This window comes from Medicago sativa, chromosome 7, assembly GCF_051527215.1.
Source record: "Medicago sativa cultivar Bolivia chromosome 7, Bolivia_mono, whole genome shotgun sequence".
Lineage (NCBI taxonomy): Eukaryota > Viridiplantae > Streptophyta > Magnoliopsida > Fabales > Fabaceae > Medicago > Medicago sativa.
This window is the reverse complement of record NC_140755.1, coordinates 80536310-80555357: the sequence shown is the minus strand read 5'-3', so window position 1 is coordinate 80555357 and position 19048 is coordinate 80536310. Positions and strand designations below refer to the sequence as shown.

The 19048-nt window shown below is 32.7% G+C and overlaps 1 protein-coding gene and 1 pseudogene across 3 annotated transcripts; one reads left to right on the top strand and one right to left on the bottom strand.

Annotated features, from left to right (window-relative positions):
* Nucleotides 1–64: 64 nt before the first annotated feature.
* Nucleotides 65–8585, top strand: LOC146909058 (LEAF RUST 10 DISEASE-RESISTANCE LOCUS RECEPTOR-LIKE PROTEIN KINASE-like 2.4 pseudogene; annotated as a pseudogene). The gene is made up of 2 exons (XR_015020229.1): nucleotides 65–86; nucleotides 7423–8585. The product of XR_015020229.1 is annotated as an LEAF RUST 10 DISEASE-RESISTANCE LOCUS RECEPTOR-LIKE PROTEIN KINASE-like 2.4 pseudogene (transcript).
* Nucleotides 8586–8745: 160 nt separating this feature from the next.
* LOC146909057 (plastidic glucose transporter 4-like) lies at nucleotides 8746–14401 on the bottom strand. 2 transcript variants are annotated; one of them, XM_085730494.1, is made up of 13 exons: nucleotides 14036–14401; nucleotides 13248–13362; nucleotides 12788–12855; nucleotides 12121–12253; nucleotides 11939–12038; nucleotides 11727–11839; nucleotides 11166–11259; nucleotides 10369–10522; nucleotides 9921–10067; nucleotides 9761–9834; nucleotides 9405–9493; nucleotides 9202–9316; nucleotides 8746–9037 (listed from the first exon to the last, which is right to left on the bottom strand). In XM_085730494.1, the coding sequence occupies exons 1-13, from the start codon at nucleotides 14166–14168 to the stop codon at nucleotides 8855–8857; spliced, it is 1518 nt and encodes a 505-aa protein (XP_085586620.1). In that variant the 5' UTR covers nucleotides 14169–14401; the 3' UTR covers nucleotides 8746–8854. The 2 variants fall into 2 exon arrangements, with proteins under 2 accessions (XP_085586620.1, XP_085586622.1); XM_085730496.1 differs by lacking the exon at nucleotides 14036–14401 and adding an exon at nucleotides 13571–14015.
* Nucleotides 14402–19048: the final 4647 nt, after the last annotated feature.

Below are 19048 nucleotides of genomic sequence, written 5' to 3'. Positions count from 1 at the left end.
ATAGAAACATACCTAGAATCCAAACAAGTGTGTTTTTAGACGAACCTTGTTCAAGGAAATCACAGGCAATGCTTTCCTTGAACAAGGTTCGTCTAAAAACACACTTCTTTGGATTCTAGGTATGTTTATATACCCATTATATAATCAATAATAATAAGTTGTATTTTTTTTTTGAAGAATAATAAGTTGTATTTTGTGTGTCAAAAAATAAGTTGTATTTTGTAATTTAAAATACAAATAAATTTTCTTCTTAAAACCAAATACAAGTAAATTTAATTATTTTTTGGTTTAAATGCACTTTTGATCCCTCTATTTTTGAAGTTTTGATCCTCTTATTTTAAAATCAAACATTTTGATCCTCTAATCTTAAAATTTATTGACTGTTGATCCTCTACTCAATTTTGAGGTCAATTTTGATGACGTCACTATATCATTTATGATGTGGCAAATCTATGTTGACAGTGGACACTTTGATTATATATATCATTATTAATTACTTTAATTCAATATTTCATATTTTAGAAAATATTACTATTATTAATATATTAAGGAACTCCCCTAAAAAATATATTAAGGAACCTATATATTAATTATAATATGATTCACCAAAAAAAATATTAAGAGTAAACTACACTCCTCTCTGCTTGAAATATACTTGAATTACACTCACCTCCTCTATTATGTTAAAATATATATTTCTCTCTTCTCTTATTCAAAACATATTAGAAAACATTTCAGAGCGAAGTTTGAATTGCATTCCTCTCCCCTCTTATATTAAAATATACACTTTACTTCCTTAATAATTTTTTATGAGTAGTGCTAGCAACACTCTCTTTTCAACACTCTCTCTAGCACTCATCTTCTTATTGGCTTATACCATGGTGGGTCTCATACTTTAGAAATGGGTTCTGCCAAAAATGGTGGGTCCTACATTGGTTTCATCCAATAAGAGAATGAGTGTTAAGGAGAGTGTTGAAAAGAGAGTGTCATTAGCATTCCTCATTTTTTTTATTTCTATAATCTAGCAAAAAAATAATAATCTAACACACTTCGAAGAAAAATTGTATTGCAAATCCATTTTAATATAATCAAAGTTCAAATACATATTTTTCGCTATTTTTTATTCATAATTTCATTAACATATTTTTAAACTCTATTATAAAATATGACACAACACAAAATAAAATTAAAATATGTGAAAATTTACTAAATTCGATAAATTATGGTTATTTAAAAGTGAATTTTAAGAAAATATTTAAATTTAATTATACATTGACACTTAAATCATAAAGAAATGAATTTATGGTGGTTCAAAATTAGTATATATCATAAAAAATAAAAATGCTAACAAGTGCCGTTAGGGCATTGTTTGTGGAACTAAAATAAGTAACTTTAGCATAGATAATGATGAAATTATTACTTTGAATTTAGGGGACCAAAAGTCAAAAATATTTGAATTTAGGGGACCAAAAAATTAGATTTCAAAATAGGAAGACCAAAACTTCATAAAATTGAAAATCGAAGTACCAAAAATGCATTTAAATCCTAGGCTCTTTTTTGTAGAAAGATAAAATGACAACAGCAAATGAGAACACACACGAGCGAAAGAGATGGGATTTGAACCCCAATCACAGCGTATGACCTAACAACTTCGATATTATTTTCAGTTGAGGCATGACTTATGAACTAAATTTAATTCATTCTATTGTGTTTAATTATTATTTTTGGTCAAGTAGTCTAGTGGTTAGAGCTCACACAATTTAATTGTGGAGAAGGGAAATGTATGAGATTCGAACCTCCGCCCCTGCATGATCTATTGTGTTTGAATATATTATTCTTAAAATAATCTCTAAATTATTGGTGACAATACTCGCTATTTAATTTAAGTTTTTTTTTATCAAAATCTTTTTTTATTTGCATGAAACAAATTCCATAAGGAGCGATTTTGTTAGGGATCCATAAGGAGCAATTTATATACCACTACTTTTTTTAGTGGTGTCATGGGTTTGAACCCCGGACTTTACATGCATTGTCCTTACCAACACTACAAGAAAATGTAGCATATGCTACCAAATTTTACTACGAATGGCGATCATAGTTAATCTCAATTAAAAATACTCCTGTTTTACTAGAACTACACGTATAGGCTTGTATTTTTGTCACGAGTGTCATTGGCTCACGTGTTTTCAGCTTAAAATACCCCTTTATTTTTATTTTTTTTTGACAAAAAAATACCCCTTTATTTAACTTGTTTCAAATTACTTATTAATTATTAAAAAATTACATATTTCCAAACAAGTCCTAAATTTCTAATAGAAAGATACGTGTCTCGTTCTTCATCTTCTTCGCAAAATCGCAAATCCATTCTTCATCTTCATCGATGCAATCGCAAAATTCGTTCATCATTTCAATCTCAAAATCCCTCATCGCAAAATCGCTACTCAAAATCGCTCCTCAAAATCCCAGTGGTTCACGTTTGCACCGCTTTAACTTCCTCAGAATCGCTAACTCACCGGTTCTCTAATTCTCAACCGATTTTCGCTGCTTCGTCGTATTTTCTGTGGATTTTCGCTGCTTCGCGGCATTTTGTTTGAGCTTCTCTATCGATCTAAGGCATTGATTAGTAAAACTATGATTAACTTCAAATTTTATTTTCTATCATACAAATATTTGGTAGTTTTTCACTTTTTCTTTGAATTGCAGTGAAGGTGTTTGATAAAAGTACTTTCTTAATATTTTGTGAGTTTCATACTGATCGTTTTCAATTTTCTGTTTGAATTGTCATGTTCTTTGATTTTCTGTTTGAATTTATCATAGTGTATTTTGACTGTTCTTGGAAATGAGTGAGATTGAAGAGATTTTGAATTCTCCAACCCTCATTCTACCATTTGGAAAGTTTGACTGATTTTCTATGTTCAGTCAAATTGCTATTCTTACTTTGTTTGGCTCATTGATTAAAGTTCTCCCTTAATTTTTCATTTTTTGATTTGGATTTTTCAGCTTGTACTTGCTGTGGGAACTAAGCTGGAGCAATGTGATAACTCAATTAGCTTATGATGTAGCATAAAAGCATCCAACCGTACAAGGTGAATTATTTGTTCAAACATCAGATGATCACCTATTAGTCTTAAGCTCAATTTATGATATTCTTTGCTACACTTTTATTTTCTTCATTTTTTCTGTTCATCACTTTAATGGTTATAACCTTAAAAGATTGTGCATCTCAAGTAACATATTGCTTTGATTCATGTATAAATTATAACGAGACAAATCGTTTACAATGTTCCTCGGCTTAAAGGGCACTTGAAGTTTAAGGTAAAACTGTTGGATTTGTAAAATTAAAATGATCCTTGTCTCTTTAGTTTGTGCCACTTTCTCTTACTGGTTTTGTGAAATTAGTTGTTTTGCTTTGTATTGTGATGTTTCACTGGTGTTAAAATGAACAAACTTACCACTTAACTCTTTTGCAGGTTCTTTGTCATTTGCCTTTACATATAGCAATTCCTGCACACATATCAGCTTATTGCAGAGTGTTAATAGACTATGGTTCTACCGGACATCAGGTGTGTTTTTTCTATTCCTGGCCCATTGCCATCAAACTTGACACCGATTATTCCTTATAATATCCCCTATATCGGTGTTGCTCAGTATGGGTGTATTATGTATATTAACCTTAGATTGTACCTTAATGGCAAGTGTTAAATAGATAATGACTACAATTGATGGATGTATAATAGTAGTGTAGCATATTTTCTTACGGTAGGAAGTGTTTTAACATGTCGTTAACTTGTAGCTTGTTTACCCTGGGAAACTTTCTTACATTAATATGGCTGATTCAAAGTTACCAGTTATGCTTGTTTCTTTGAGTTTCATATTCATATATTTCTCTGTGATGTTGGTTAGGAGAGTATTGTTTGAGATATTTTCAAAGTGGAGCAAATTGTTAATAAGGAACCAAGCCATGTCTTAAAGGCAAGCATGTCTTTGATCTCATTTCGATACAGAATTTGTTTGACCTTCTTTCTCTTTTACTATATCTATTTTTTCAGTAATGGTCAACTCATCGGCCCTGAATCATGGCATTTTGATGTTTTTGTAAGTGTTCTCTTAAAGTATATGTCAGCTAGCAATGGTTTTTCGGTTTGCATGTTTCTTAGCTATCCTTTCATTCAACCAGGAGGACGTTCTTGCTCTCTCGAATGAATTTTCAGATGATTTCAGGTTTGTCTCTGTTGTGGCTGTTTGCTTTTTGTCCCTCAGTCATCTTTGCTAGAGGTGTATTTAATTGACCTTTTATGGATGAGCCTAACTTTCATTGTACTTTTTATCTAGTTCTAAGTATAAATATAGAAGTAAAGAGGCTAACAATGGCTGAGTTAGTCATTTCTATGGCCAAATTCTCAAACAAAGTGTGCTAAATTTCTTTGAATTGTTTATATCTGATTCTGAACTGCTTGCGATACAAAGCTACTTCTCTTTCTCTCTCTTGTTCTATATGTATCTTTATGTATCTATTTTTAAATTTTTAATATTACATATTACTGATTGTACTCTCTCTTGTTCGCAGAAACAATGGAAATGATGGAGTTATGTTATCATATATGCTACACACTCTGTTTTGAGTTCTGTCTCCCTCCTTTCATGGATTGGATCAATGCATTTGTGACACACTTTGTATCGCTAAATTTCTAAGTGAAATGCCATGCAAAGACCAGCTGTAATTTTTCTATCCCATTTCTGTTGATGTGTATCCATATTTAATATTTGGAATTGTTATTTGTAGTTGCTGTTCTTCACGATGGACGTTGTTATTAATGAAAATGTTGGTATTGTAGGTTTACTCTGAAGAAGAGAGGTGCTGTTCCTGGAAAAGATGATACAGAGATCACTGTTAATGATTATTTTGTCAACCGCAGAAAAATTTCTCTGCAGTACTCAGCTGATCTGCCATGTATTAATGTCAGAAAGCCAAAGGGACCTACATTTGTCCCAGTTGAGGTAGATTAGTTGCTTTATATTAATTTAGTACTAACCTAATAATGTGTATTAGCTAGTAATTTACTGAAATCTCACCTAGTTTCTCAAGCACTCAGCTATTATGTATTATTTAGGTAGTAGAGATTTTTAAATAGCTCAAAGCTTTACTGTTAAGATTAACATTCCATTTTCTAAAAGAATTGAAGGGTGAATTCACAAACTAATGTTCATATTTAATGCAGATAAGGTGCTTGGTAATTCGGTTTCTATGGAACCAATGAATGAATTAACAAACTTTCAGTTTTCTTTTCTCTCTGAAATTCTCTTGATGTGCAGATTGATTTTTACTGTTTGATAACTAATTTTTAACATTTATGTAGGGCTGGCAATGATCCGAACCAACTCGACAATAGTTCGAAACTCGATTCGACAATTATCTCGTTGAACTTGGTTCATGAACCAAATGAGCTGAACTTGAGCTGAAAATTAAGTTCGTTAAATAAATGAGTCGAACTTGAGTTGTATATAGTTCGACTCGGTTGGTTCATGAGCCGACTCGATAATATATATTACTAATTTAATTAACAATAATTATAATAAAAGAGAGGGAAAAAAAGAAGCTAATAACATACTTGTACGTGCTTTTAACTATTCTAAACACATATATATACTAAAATTAGTCCCACATCGGGGAGTTTGAAAACATCTAACAGGAGAGGTAGATATAAAAAGAGGAGTGCGCTGCACATTATATGGATTACGCTGCTACATGGACAGTGCAACACTACCATTGATATAATTTTCATATAATTATAAAGTTCAACTTTTTTTTCTTAAGTAGTCTTAAGACCAGCATGGTCTGTAGTTTAATATTTAGTTCAATTTTTGTTTTTGTTTTTTAAATTAATTAAAAGGTCAAGCTATACATTTTGACAAAAATAAAATAAAATTTGTCAACATTTTGACAAAAATAAAATAAAATTTGTCAAATGAGTTGAACCTAACGAGCTGAACCGAGTGGTTCGTGAACTTTAAACGAGCCGAACTCGAGCTAAAAAAAAGGTTCGTATCGAACTCGAGCCGAGTTTCGAACCGAGCCAATTCTTATCGAGTCGAGTCGAACTCAGAAGAGTTCGGTTCGACTCGACTCATTTCCAGCCCTACATTTATGTGTTTTACTTAGGTTTGCTCGTTGGTATTCCTTCAACGTTATACCAATGCCCTGCCCACACTCCAAACATCCTCCCTTGTGAACAAGTCTAGGCAGAAGCCTCAAGAGCGGATGAGGGTCTTGACGGATGTAAGTCTCTTTGATTTATAATGAGTAATGAAATGTCATATGATTGGCACTTTGCTGAATATTATTTGCTGATTTACAGACCTTGAAAAAGAAGTGACTATGGCTCCGAACCCATGTTACGTAACTGTGGAATTTCAATAACCTCTGTTTTTTTCTTTTTCTCTTGAGGGATTGTGTTTAGCCTCTTTTGATGTTGAATTACTTGTATGATACCTAATTTGTTATCAATACTATTTTGCATTTCTTGTGGTGATCATCTAAAGTTTCTTTTGAGGGATTGGTAGTGATTTAAATGTTTTATTAAAAGGTTAAAAGGTCCTAATTGCTAGGTTCCATTAAAGAATTATATTTTTTTTAATTTCTGCTGTAGATTTGCTATGGAATTGCTACGACTAGTCTTAGTTATGTTGCTTTAGATTTATTGCGAAATTGCTATGATAAGTCATGGTTATTTTGCTGCGGATATTTCATTTTGATTGCTTTTTTGCTGCGGATTAACTAAATATTTGCTAGGATTTATGATTTACTATCTACGGATTTACTAAGAACTAATTCCCTAGCAAATTTGTCTCTCAATCCATGCTACGGCCGAATCAATAGGTATTCCCTAGCATATCTCTAGCTAAACTCGTTAGCTAGGGATTAGCTACGAATTAACTACGGAATTGGGCATAGCAAATCACATATTTTCTTGTAGTGCAACTGAACTAAACACACGAGGACTATATACCACTACTTTGAAACATTAAAAAGTATACAATTATTATTTTATTAATTTAAGAAAATTAAGTATGATCAAATGGCTAATGAGTTTTAATTAAGGTCAAATTTATTAAAATAAAGAGTTTGAATCTCGACTACAATAATCTTTGGTCAGATATTGTTTACTCATCAAGCAAACTCTAGATTATTAGAGTTTTTTTTTTTTCCTAAAAGTCCAAGGGTTAAGACAAATATTTGGTTATTATTTATTGAGACATACATTGGAAAAAATCACTCAACGAAATACATAAATGATATTATATTTAATTTGAAAATTTGAAGTTATTTATTTTATCTTCACTAATTACTCCTTTTACTTTTGTGATAATAAATAAAATAATTATAGTTTGTAATTATCGCTCACTTTTTTTGCAAGCATGCAGGGTGTTCAATGTTAAGTGTTGGACTTGTCATACTTATCGTGTTGATTGTTTGTAAACGAAAGAAGTATCATATTTTAGTACAAAGGTGGATCTTCAAGAAATCAGACAAATTTACCGACCACAATGTGGAAGATTTCATACAAAGTTATAACTTGTCAGTCCCAATTAAGCAATATAGATATTCAGAAGTGAAACGTATGACAAATTCATTCCGAGACAAATTATGTCAAGGAGGTTACGGTGTAGTTTACAAAGCAAGCTTACCTGATGGGCGTCAAGTTGCAGTGAAAGTAATAAACGAGTCAAAGGGAAATGGAGAAGAATTCATAAATGAAGTTGCTAGCATTAGTAGAACGTCACATGTGAACATCGTTTCACTTTTGGGCTTTTGTTATGAGAACAAAAGAGCACTAATATATGAATTCATGTCCAAAGGATCCTTGGATAAGTTCATCCTTAAAACTGGATTTCCTGATGCCATTTGTAGTTTGGATTGGAAAACATTGCACCAAATTGCAATTGGCATTGCTCGAGGGCTAGAATACTTGCATCAAGGATGTATTTCAAGGATTTCACATCTTGATATCAAACCTCAAAACATTCTTTTGGATGAAAGTTTTTGCCCAAAAATATCTGATTTTGGACTGGCTAAAATATGCCAAAGGAATGATAGTATTGTGTCATTACTTGGCACAAGAGGAACTATAGGATACATAGCACCAGAAGTATTTAGTCGAACATATGGTGGAGTTTCTCACAAGTCTGATGTATACAGTTATGGTATGTTAATTCTAGAAATGATTGGAGGAAGGAAGAATTATGACACTGGAAGGTCATGTACTTCTGAAACGTACTTTCCTGACTGGATTTATAAGCATCTTGAACAAGGTAATAACCTTGTGAATTATTTAGAAAATTCAGAGGAAGAAAATGATATGGTGAGAAAGATTACTATGGTGAGTTTATGGTGCATTCAAACAAACCCATCCGATAGACCATCAATGAGTAAAGTAGCAGAAATGCTACAAGGACCACTTGAGTCAGTGCCATATCCTCCAAAGCCTTTCTTATATTCTCCTAAAATTCCATCAGTACAAACTTCATATGTGTCTTCCAGCAATGTGTTATAGACAAATTCAGAAAAGACAAAAGTGAAATTGTGATTGTAATGTAATTTTATGTTATTGGTATTTGAGGACAACTTTCCATATCCTTTGGTTGAACCTCAAAACATGTTCATATATATTTATAGTTGCAATATTCAATAGTTCAAAATTTAATGGTGTCTAATTAATAACTTGTAAAGTATAAGGACTTTAAGAATTTATAAAGTAAATTCAATAAATGGGTATATAAGATAAAAATACGGGTAATACTTACTACATCAAGAGGAAACTAGGTAAAAAAGTACTTCTATTGTGGTACAAAAGTTCTAAGTTGTAGGAGTAAGAGCACGTTCAATTTCTTCCAATGAGCGACCCTTCGTTTCTACAACATTAGCAGCTATGTATAAGACTGCAAGAAGACACACAGTTGAGAACCCCAAGTATACACTGTTGATACCAATCTTGTTTACAACACTCAAGAAATATAGCCCTATCACAAAATTGGAAATCTGAAACAAAAATACAAATTTCCACATTTTATCATTAACATAATTTTCAGGAAAGCCAACAAAATCAATTATGAATAATCACAACGGGTCCAAGAAACTTCAAAATTTACAGAAAGATGAAAGAATATTGTGTAAATATTAGATTCCAAAATGAAATCACTTACCCAATGTGTGCCTAATGACAAAGAAATTGCTTTTGCTCTGATTCTAGATGCAAATATCTCCGGTAGAAGAAGGGCAGGCACAGGACCAGCACCAAGAGAGAAGGATAATACATAACTGCTTGAAATTCATATGCCACCAAAGTCAAATGTGAAATGAAAATTGAAATGGAATCAATTTTGTTGACAAAAACTAAATGACTTACAGGACAGTTCCGAGGACCGCAAGGGTGCCCGAGTATGGTGCAAGGACTTTCCAACTAAAAGACACAGAAAGAAGCAACATAGAAGCAGCCTGGAAAACACAGAAAATGTTAAATTACATGCGAGAGAAGATTAGGCCATTGTGTTGGAATGAATGTTTGCATTACTTTAGCCAAACAGAAAGTAAAATAGAAATTGCAAGAATTCAAGTGTGACTAGTTAGAGTCCCACATCGACTGAGAATGAGCCGAATGAATGATTTGTAAGACTTAATATTTTGAGGCTCAAAGAATCACAATCATAAACACAAACACCTTGCTTCAAGCCTTACACAAATGTGAATAAAAATTGTTATTACCATCCCACTAAAGCTTGTGATAAGGAGACTTTTTCTTCCCTTTCTGTCCATCAACGAGGAAGCAATAACAGTGCCTGCACCAAAATCAACATCAGTCATGAAAAATGAAATCTTTGTGCAAATGGCATAATAATATATTTTTGGAATGAAAAATACTAACCAAAAACATTTGATGCACCAACGAGAGCACTTGCTGCAACATCTGAAGAAATTCCAGCACTACGAAAGACCGAAGTTGAATAATAAACCACAGCATTTATTCCAGCGAATTGCTGCAACAGGAATAGTGATGCGCCAATGCTGACAACTGTGACAGAGAATGTTGTTTAGAAGTGCTCCATCAATTCATTAGGCATCAATCAACTTCACAACAAACAAAATGAAGTTGAGCAGTGAATCAAAATAAGAAAACTAAGTAAATATAATTATAACCAAAATTTCAGAAGCTGAAGGTTAACATCTATAGTAACAAACTAGTAGAATTAACTGACGAAGATATAATTAGTATCAGTTCTCTGTTGCTAAAATTATACTTAAATACACAGCAAACCTTTTCAACAATTGATAATCAAACCTGGAATCAGTCTTAACTTTAATTTTTGCATTACCTTTCCGATATCGGCTGCTGAACAGTTCAGACCATCCTGCTTCAGGTTCAGAAGAACCTTGACTTGCTGCTGTCAAGTCCTGCATAACCGAAGCAACTATTTCTTTTCCATATAATGTTTTAATAGCCTTTTCAGCTTCAGAGATTTTCCCTTGCTGTAAAACAAACAATGTAATTTTCTTAGAAAATTAATGAAATTGCACTGAACTTCTAACATAACGATTTGCTTCGAAGGAAACAAGGCATCATATACACATAAATGTATGTTTCATTGCATTCAGGTTACACAAAATGGCAACTGTAAATCTAAAATTTCAACCCATATAAAATCTTTCCGTGTCTTTTAGAGATTTCAGATTTATTTATAAAAAATCTAATTGTTTATTTGGAAAGTTGTCACCATAGGAGACTAGAATCCAATCGATAGGTATGTGAAATTAATATATACAGAAAGTTATTATGAGTCTGCGAGTAGTATCTTTTTGTCTTAACCATCCGGATCCTAGGGGAAATGAGCCCTAATAGTCTGGAGTTTAGTCGCGAGGTAAGTAAAGTATGATTGAAGATTATTCAAGCCACGGTTCGGACTTGGGTGCTCCTGATTAATTCGACTTTAACAGAAGCCAATTAACTACCGGAGCCTAATCACTTGGTTGTCTAAGAGTAGTATTTTATATAAGAAAGTAAGCTCACGAGGGGATAAATTTTGCGCTGCTTGTTTTGCAATACTTGGTTTACTTGACTTGACATCTAAATGTATTTTCCTTGACAAATGACAGAATAGGGTTGCAGGACAACCTGATAAAGCCAGCGAGGACTCTCCGGACAAATTGCCATTCCAAGTGCTAATAGAATAGATGGAACTATTGCAATTCCAAACATTGTCCTCCACCTGAAAAACGAAATGAAGATTAGACATGAGACTAACTTACACTTCACAATGGAAAAAAAATTTCCAAGGTTTTACCACCTCTATTGTAACTACATATTAATAACTAACAAACCGATAAATGATTCCAGATCCTCCGAGTAAAATTCATGCAGCTGATACTTCAGAAAAGTATAGGGCTGTCTATAAAAATTCTTTTGGAATTCTAGTAAGGAAGGAATTGATGTACAAAACTCTCTTCAAAAAGGACTGGACATTTTCGATTGCCTCTTGATTTATTTGTCATTCATGAATTGCACATATCTCCATTTTCTTTCTCTTGGAATGCCTTATAATAGTAGTTTTCTAGCTTCTAAAACTGTACACTGAATATAGTCATTTTCATCTCAAATGTAAATGCTCTCTAGTTGACATTTGACCTATGAAAAATAAACAGGTGACAAGAGATGAAGCATTTCAATACTACATACCACGTAGGATTTCCCTCCAGAGGCAAACCGGCAACAAGTGCAGCAAGAATCCCAATACATATAAAAAGCTGATTAACAGATCCAAGTGCACCACGAATTTCGGTTGGAGAAATCTGTCGATTAAAAGAAGTCAGAAGTCACCGTGACCCTGAGATCCATATACCATATGTAAAAACGATCATAACTGTTAAAATAATTTATAAAGGCACCACCTCAGATATGTATAGTGGTACGATGGCAGATGCAATACCGATTCCTACACCAGCTAACGAGCGACCAACGATCATTGTCTGAACACTCTGAGCCGTAGCACTGTAGATGAATTAAAATTTAAAACATCCGGTATCAAATATACATTAAAGATCAATCCTCGTATTAGGGACAATAGACAGACCAAAGAAATCCTCCGATTGCTAGAGGGATCGCATCCAACTGAAAAGTCCTGGTTCGACCAAATTTGTCAGCTAATGCTCCACCAGTAAATGAACCGACAGTAGCGCCTGCAAGTAACGTGCTGACAATCCATCCTGTTACAGGATCTTATTTTGTTAGTATGAGTTGATTAGTTAAGAATGCAAGTGTACTCTATAAATAGGATAATTATGTACACATCTCACTATCTTCTATCAAAGTAATTTCTTTTTTACTTTCATTCAAGCTTTCAAAGCTCTTTTCACTCATTTTCCTCAAATCCTTTGAATTCTAACACATCCTGTTCATGGATTTAACTCATGAAAATCATGAGATAACAAATGGAGCATATTCGCCTATAAAAAAAAGGAGCATATTCAAAAAACAAACAGATTTTACTGTTAAGACACTAAAGTTTGTTCTTACTTAATATAAAAGTAACAATAACAAGTTTAAAATATGTTCACAAGTATGCCGAAAATTTACTCATTACATGCAACAAAATAAAGAACATAACATCAAACCAGAAGAAGATAGAGTATTTGCAAAACAATCTAGAATTTCATTGCTGATAAAATCAATCAGGCAGATAAAACGTATTAGCAAGTTTTTCAACTAAAAACAACCAAAATAAAATAGAAGAAAAAAACCTTGTAGAACAGTGTTTTGAGTGATTCCGAGATCCTTGGCAAGGTACTCAAGAGCACCATTTACCACCCTACACCAAACAGGGCATTATCAGAGTTTCCCACCTAAGAATGAAAATCAGTAGTATAACAGATGAAATTCAACATAAGACATAAAGAAATGGATTATGTTATTCAATTAAGTTTGATGGAAGTTTAAAGAAAAAGGAATTGTGCTATTTATGACGATGGTTATATACACGAAATGCAAGAATTACTCTTTCAAAACAAAAACAAACAAAAAAATTGAACAAACACATAAAACTGAGATGTGGTTGGAGATAAATTCAGTGGACGAGATTTATTTGTTTCGTCTCATTATATTGTAATTCATAATATGAAACATTTCTCAAGAAGAAGATATATTGAATGTCTGTACTATAAGTCCATTGATCTTCATACTCAACAAAGATGAAATTCGTACCCAAGATGATAACCAAATAAAAAGGCTCCAAGACAAGCAACACCAACATAGGGAAAAACAGTTCCAGAAGGTCTGCCTGGAGAGTTATTGGGCAGAAGATCCTCAACATCTTCATCTGCAATGCAATGTTTTCAGTATCATTTCAGGGAAACAAACACATTCGTAACATACATATGAAATTAACATCATCAATGTAAAATTAAAAAAGACACAGTAGTAAAAGATAAACAAAATTGACTTAAACATGCACTAGTAGGCTATTCTTAGAGGAAAAGTTTTAACAGCACACTCTAATACCCTTATCAACACTCCCTCAATAGTACCATAAAATTCACGTGGATTCCACCGTTTTGTCTTGCTAAGGAAACTCCAAGACATTTGGGATGAAATTTCATGCTGGTTAGTTTCAAAACAGGCTTAATCTCACCAATGTCAACAACCCTAACAGACACAAACATGAATGCACATTTACTTTTACATGGAGACACAAACATTATGTTAATCAATTTGACACAATGTTAAATTATATTTCACCATACATTGATGTACAAACATTGCCTAAGACATTAAATATAATTGGACGTATCTGCAATGTAACATCATTTTAGTACTATAAAATCTATAATTTATAAACTCAATGAAAGAAAAATAAAACATAACTAATAATAAATCTAGCCATGAGAAAAAAGTCAACAGGGCATGAACTAAACGACAAATCAACAATATATGTAACAAACGAAACAAATGAAAGTCAATAGTTATATCAGAAACAGTTACAGAACACAGACCAGAAGTTTGAAACCTGGTTGGTCTAGACTTAACAGTAGAACCGAAAATGCTACCAAAACCCCTTCTACTACTACTAGTCAATTCAGTTTCCATGATGGCTGAACCAGACCTCAAACCACAGCAGCTACTCATTACTCTCTTCTGGTTTTGATTTCACCAACGTCAAAAGTTGACACTAATTGCATATCTCATCTAAAACTCCAATACCCAAAAGTCAAAGAACGTAAATTTTTTGCGATAAAGAAAAATTTTTGGGATGAAATTTTTGGGACATGCAAAACTGGAATGGGGTTGACTGTTAGGACGAAAAAACACAGTAACCTACCAAATCGGGAAGTGAATCTACTAGCTAGGTAGAACACTGAAGCTTCCAAAATTTTGACAAACGTAAGCTAGAAAGAAAAAAAAGATAACACGGTGGTATTTACCACACGGTAAAAACTAAAGACCTTGATGGTAAGGGTGGTGTATGATTTGCGGTGTGGATTAAATCGATTTTGAGATGAAAAAATTATTTGGATAAAGATAAGATTAATTGTGTTTTGATTTGATTTTGAGCGATTAATTTTAAAATTTTTATGACCATTCAATTTAATGTGATTTAATTTGAATTGGTTTTTGGATATTTAAATTGTAGATTGAGAAGTTTTTATTGATATTACTATTATAAAGACAAGGTAAAATAAAATTTTATTGCAAAATTTAACATATAATATATTACAAATTAATATTATTGAATGATAATGATCGATTATGTTTTAAATAATTGAAACAATGAAAAGGGGATTAAATTAAACTAATAATTGTTTTTATGTTTTTTTTTTAAAATAAATTAAACTAATAAATAGTATTAAAACAAAATTAAAACTAACGAAAAAATAGATTAATGCAACATGGCTGTTCAATTCAGGAGTTATGAACCAAATCTATCGGAACCTAACTTGTATTTGTTGTATTTCATGAGTTATGACCTGATCAGTCATCGACTAATAGAAGAATATGGGTCAGTGTTCTCATATGTGTATTTGTTGAAAGAAAAAAAAAACACAAAAACTCAATTCTTAACACAGTCAAACACGCTCTTTACTTCAAGCAATGATTTTCATCTAACCGTGGTAGAAGATCTTGTATTTGTTATCACATATTAAAATATTATTAACAAGTACAACCTATGGTCACTATCATAAAACATGTTTATTGAATAATTGATGTACCTGGTCATTATTACCATATACATCAGTAATTCAATGAAACTAAAAATTAATTTTTTTTTTCCCTTACATTAGTGTCTGAAGGATGTAAGATTTAACTTCTTCTCATTGTTGTTGTTCAATGTTAGAGTTTTTAAGTTGTTGATCAATTAGAATGTGAACGTCAATGTAGTTTAGGAATTTTGTAGTTTTTTATCAAGTTGAACGTGAATGTAATTTACGATTTGAATTAGTGAAAATATGGTATTGAAATTCTAATTAGGAATATGAATGATATTTATGTGCTTTATGTGATTGATGAAATACTTCAATGATTAATTTTTTCTTTTCTATTGGTTTTTTTAGATTTGATCAACGTTGTTGGTCGAACGACCATCCCTGGACATTTTGTTTAAGTGTCTTTCAAATGAATTAGGAATTCAAACGTTTCTTGTTACATGTTGTACCTGGAGACATGTGGGGTCCATTTGTGGAGATTAACTGAAAAATGAATCTTGATTATATTTTCTGGTTCTATAGGGTCTCTCATCCTATGATATTGTCTTATGTAGAGAGCGATCAACCAAGACCCACAAAGAGAGGTTCTAATAGAGCAGGATAATGCAAATGGCATTGTGGATGCTTTGCATATATGGAGGAAGGTTAGAAGCATAGCTTTGAATGCAGTGAATAGTTGTGGGGAATATGTAACACCCCGTTTTCCCAACTTAAAAATTTCATAAAATTATCAGAGTTTATCATCATAAACGGAGCATCACATTCATCAATACAACATTTCCAACGATCATAGTAATAGAAAATACTATTTAATAAAGCAACCCGTCTTTATAAAATTCAATAATCAAATGCTGCGGAATTTAGTTTACATCATCTCATAAAATTCTTGGCACTAAAAGGCCACAACTTAACATCTTAAATAGTCTTCATAAGTGGTTCAACATTATTAAAAAGAAATACGTAACAAGGAAAACAAAGCATCAGACAATCCCCATCCCGTTACGTATCAGAGCATCATAGACGACACGACGGAGATCACTCACAACTGCACTACTCTTGATTACCTGCAAGTTACTCATACGAAGAGCAACATTTTCAAGCAGAAGGGGTGAGATTTCACAATCATTAATAGCAAATAATAATTCATAAAGAATAGTCAACAACATATAATTAACATTAATATCAACATTTAACATCATTTAATAAGGTTTAAGCAACCAACAACATCATAGGAACAACAACATCATCATCAGAACAGCAACATCATCATCAGAACAGCAACATCATCATCAATATATATGTTATGACGACTCTACAATGCAACAACCACTACTCATCTTGACAACAACATCTTAGACAACTTCAATATGCATGTGGTACCACCAGGGCATTAAGCCCCCATCTCTAAGGTCATATTTGGACCTGTCGGGCATTAAGCCCCCATCTCTAAGGTCATAAAGGACCTGTCAGGCATTAAGCCCCCATCTCTGACTATGCAATGACACAACCCTAATGCAACAACTTCATCTTCAATGTTAATTCATTAACAATTATTCACAAGGACTCATTACATCAAAACAGCATTACTGGAACATCATATTTAACAACATCATCATTAATATAAACATCAGGAACTAACTCATCAAGGAAACAGGCGAAAGGACAACATTTCGCAAACAGCAGGTCTGTACTGCACTAACTCGCAGTGGCGAGCTATACTACTCGCAATGGCGAGCTCGGGGGTTTACTCGCAATGGCGAGCGGGGAGTTCACTCGCAGTGGCAAGCAAGATCACTCGCAGTTGCGAGTGATGACAGAACAGGGTTCTGTCGCTGCTATGCTCTCTCACTCAGCACCCAAAATTCTACTACTCAAGCTCCTAAATCATCAGGAATCAACATCTAAACGTTTTCTATGACTAATTAACATCTTCCTACATCAAATTACACAACGTTCACTTAAAATCTCCCAATTTTAATGATTACAACCCTAATTCTCTCATCCTTAATCTACCACAATGATTAAACTTCATGAATCAAAACTTGATAATAATGAGAGTTAGTCTCACCCTTACCTTAATTTGTTTTTCTCTGAAATCCAACAGCCGCGTTCTTCACTCCTAGAGTTCTCTCTGAGTTCTCCTCTTTCACCTCTTTTCTCCTATTGTACGTGTTATGTTTTTCTTTCTCACTTACAGACTTTATTCTTTCTCTAATTACTCTTCTCACCACAATCCTACTCTCTTCCCTAATAATTATTTATTTCTACTAATAATAATATTTCTCCCCCACTTAAGAATAATACTTATATTATTAGCTATTAACATAAATTCTATCCAAATATATATATAATAAATCATACAATATTCTACTAAAATGCAATAAATCAATTAAATAATAATTATTAAAAGTGGGCGTTACAGAATACACAAATCTATATTCTATATTCTAGTCTCCACGAAATTGTCACAGAAATAGAGTCTGTCATCCAATATCGATTGAGGCTAACATTTGCCACTAAAAAAATAGGGTTTTATTTACATATCTTGATATTTTCATGTCACATTGTTGTATATTGATATTTTAATCGTTCGCTTTTGAACATGTACAGTTTAAAGTGATTTATCAGAATGTTTGAATATTTTGGTAATGAACGAACACACACTATTGATTTATCGAAATGATTGTAATATGATTTTTTAACATATTGTCTTGTTATGTTTTATCATTCTGATGAACACATAATTTTATGTAGGCTTAAATAGGTCTTTCGTTCCTGCAAATATAGGATATTTGAATTTTCGTCCCTGAAGTTACTAATCCTTCCAATCTGCTACTGCAAAATTTAATCATTTGACTTTTGGTCCTAATTAGGTTTTTTTGCTGAGGTGGGCTGTCATTAGCGACGTGGTGCCCATGTGGCAAGGGATGATTGGGCGAGGTGGTTGGCTTAAATAGGTCTTTCGCCCCTGCAAATATAGGTCATTTGAATTTTCGTCCCTAAAGTTACTAATCAGATGTAATTAGGACCACTTTTCAAATGATTAATATTTGCAATGGCAAAATGGAAGGATTAGTAACTTCAGGGACAAAAATTCAAGTGGCCTATATTTGCAGGGACGAAAGACCTATTTATGCCTTTTTTTGTAAAATGTATAATTTTGAACACAAAGAACATGTTTTGCCATTTCTGCTACCATCTCCTAACTTTGTCATTAAATCTATTTGTCCAGGCACATTGAATTGTATCTTCTGATATTGGACGAGACTAAATTCCAAAAGGATCGAAGGCTAACTCTCGAGAGAATCAACCTGGAATTTTTTATGTGTTAAAAAAGGGGCCTTATAGGAAACTTGAGGGACATGTGAGCAATTGGAGGGGGGCCTAAAGCAATTTTATAGTTTTGAAGTCTTCAGATTTTTTATTAATTGGGCTTCTATTTGAACAGCCCAATGCTATCTTATTTAGATCTTTGTGTGCGTTGAGAATCTCTTTTTAGCCCCCTATAAGTTCTCTTTTTACTCGTAAATCGTAATCTATACATCTAAAAGATATCTACCAGAAGGTTAGAGAGATAACACTCGGATGTTACAATGACATAGAAAAAAAATTAGCTGAAATGAAATGTAAACGAAGGTAGTAGGTTTTACCTTTTACTCTTAATTGATCGCAAGAGAGTGAAGATTTACCTTATTTGTAGGAATGATTGTGATAAAAAAAAAAAAAAAACCTCAAAAATCACCCAATCAAGTTACATGTTGATTGCACTTTCACCCATTGCCTAAAAATCGCAAGGTTTTAGAG

Bases quoted from the DNA above. Each gene is read 5' to 3' on its own strand.
- LOC146909057 (XM_085730494.1), bottom strand. From the start codon at position 14,168: ATGAGTAGCTGCTGTGGTTTGAGGTCTGGTTCAGCCATCATGGAAACT. The intron at 13,363-14,035 runs GTCTGTGTTCTG...ATTGCATTGCAG, and splicing joins AACCAGGTTTCAAACTTCTG to ATGAAGATGTTGAGGATCTT. The intron at 9,494-9,760 runs GTAATAACAATT...TGTGTTTTCCAG, and splicing joins TCACAAGCTTTAGTGGGATG to GCTGCTTCTATGTTGCTTCT.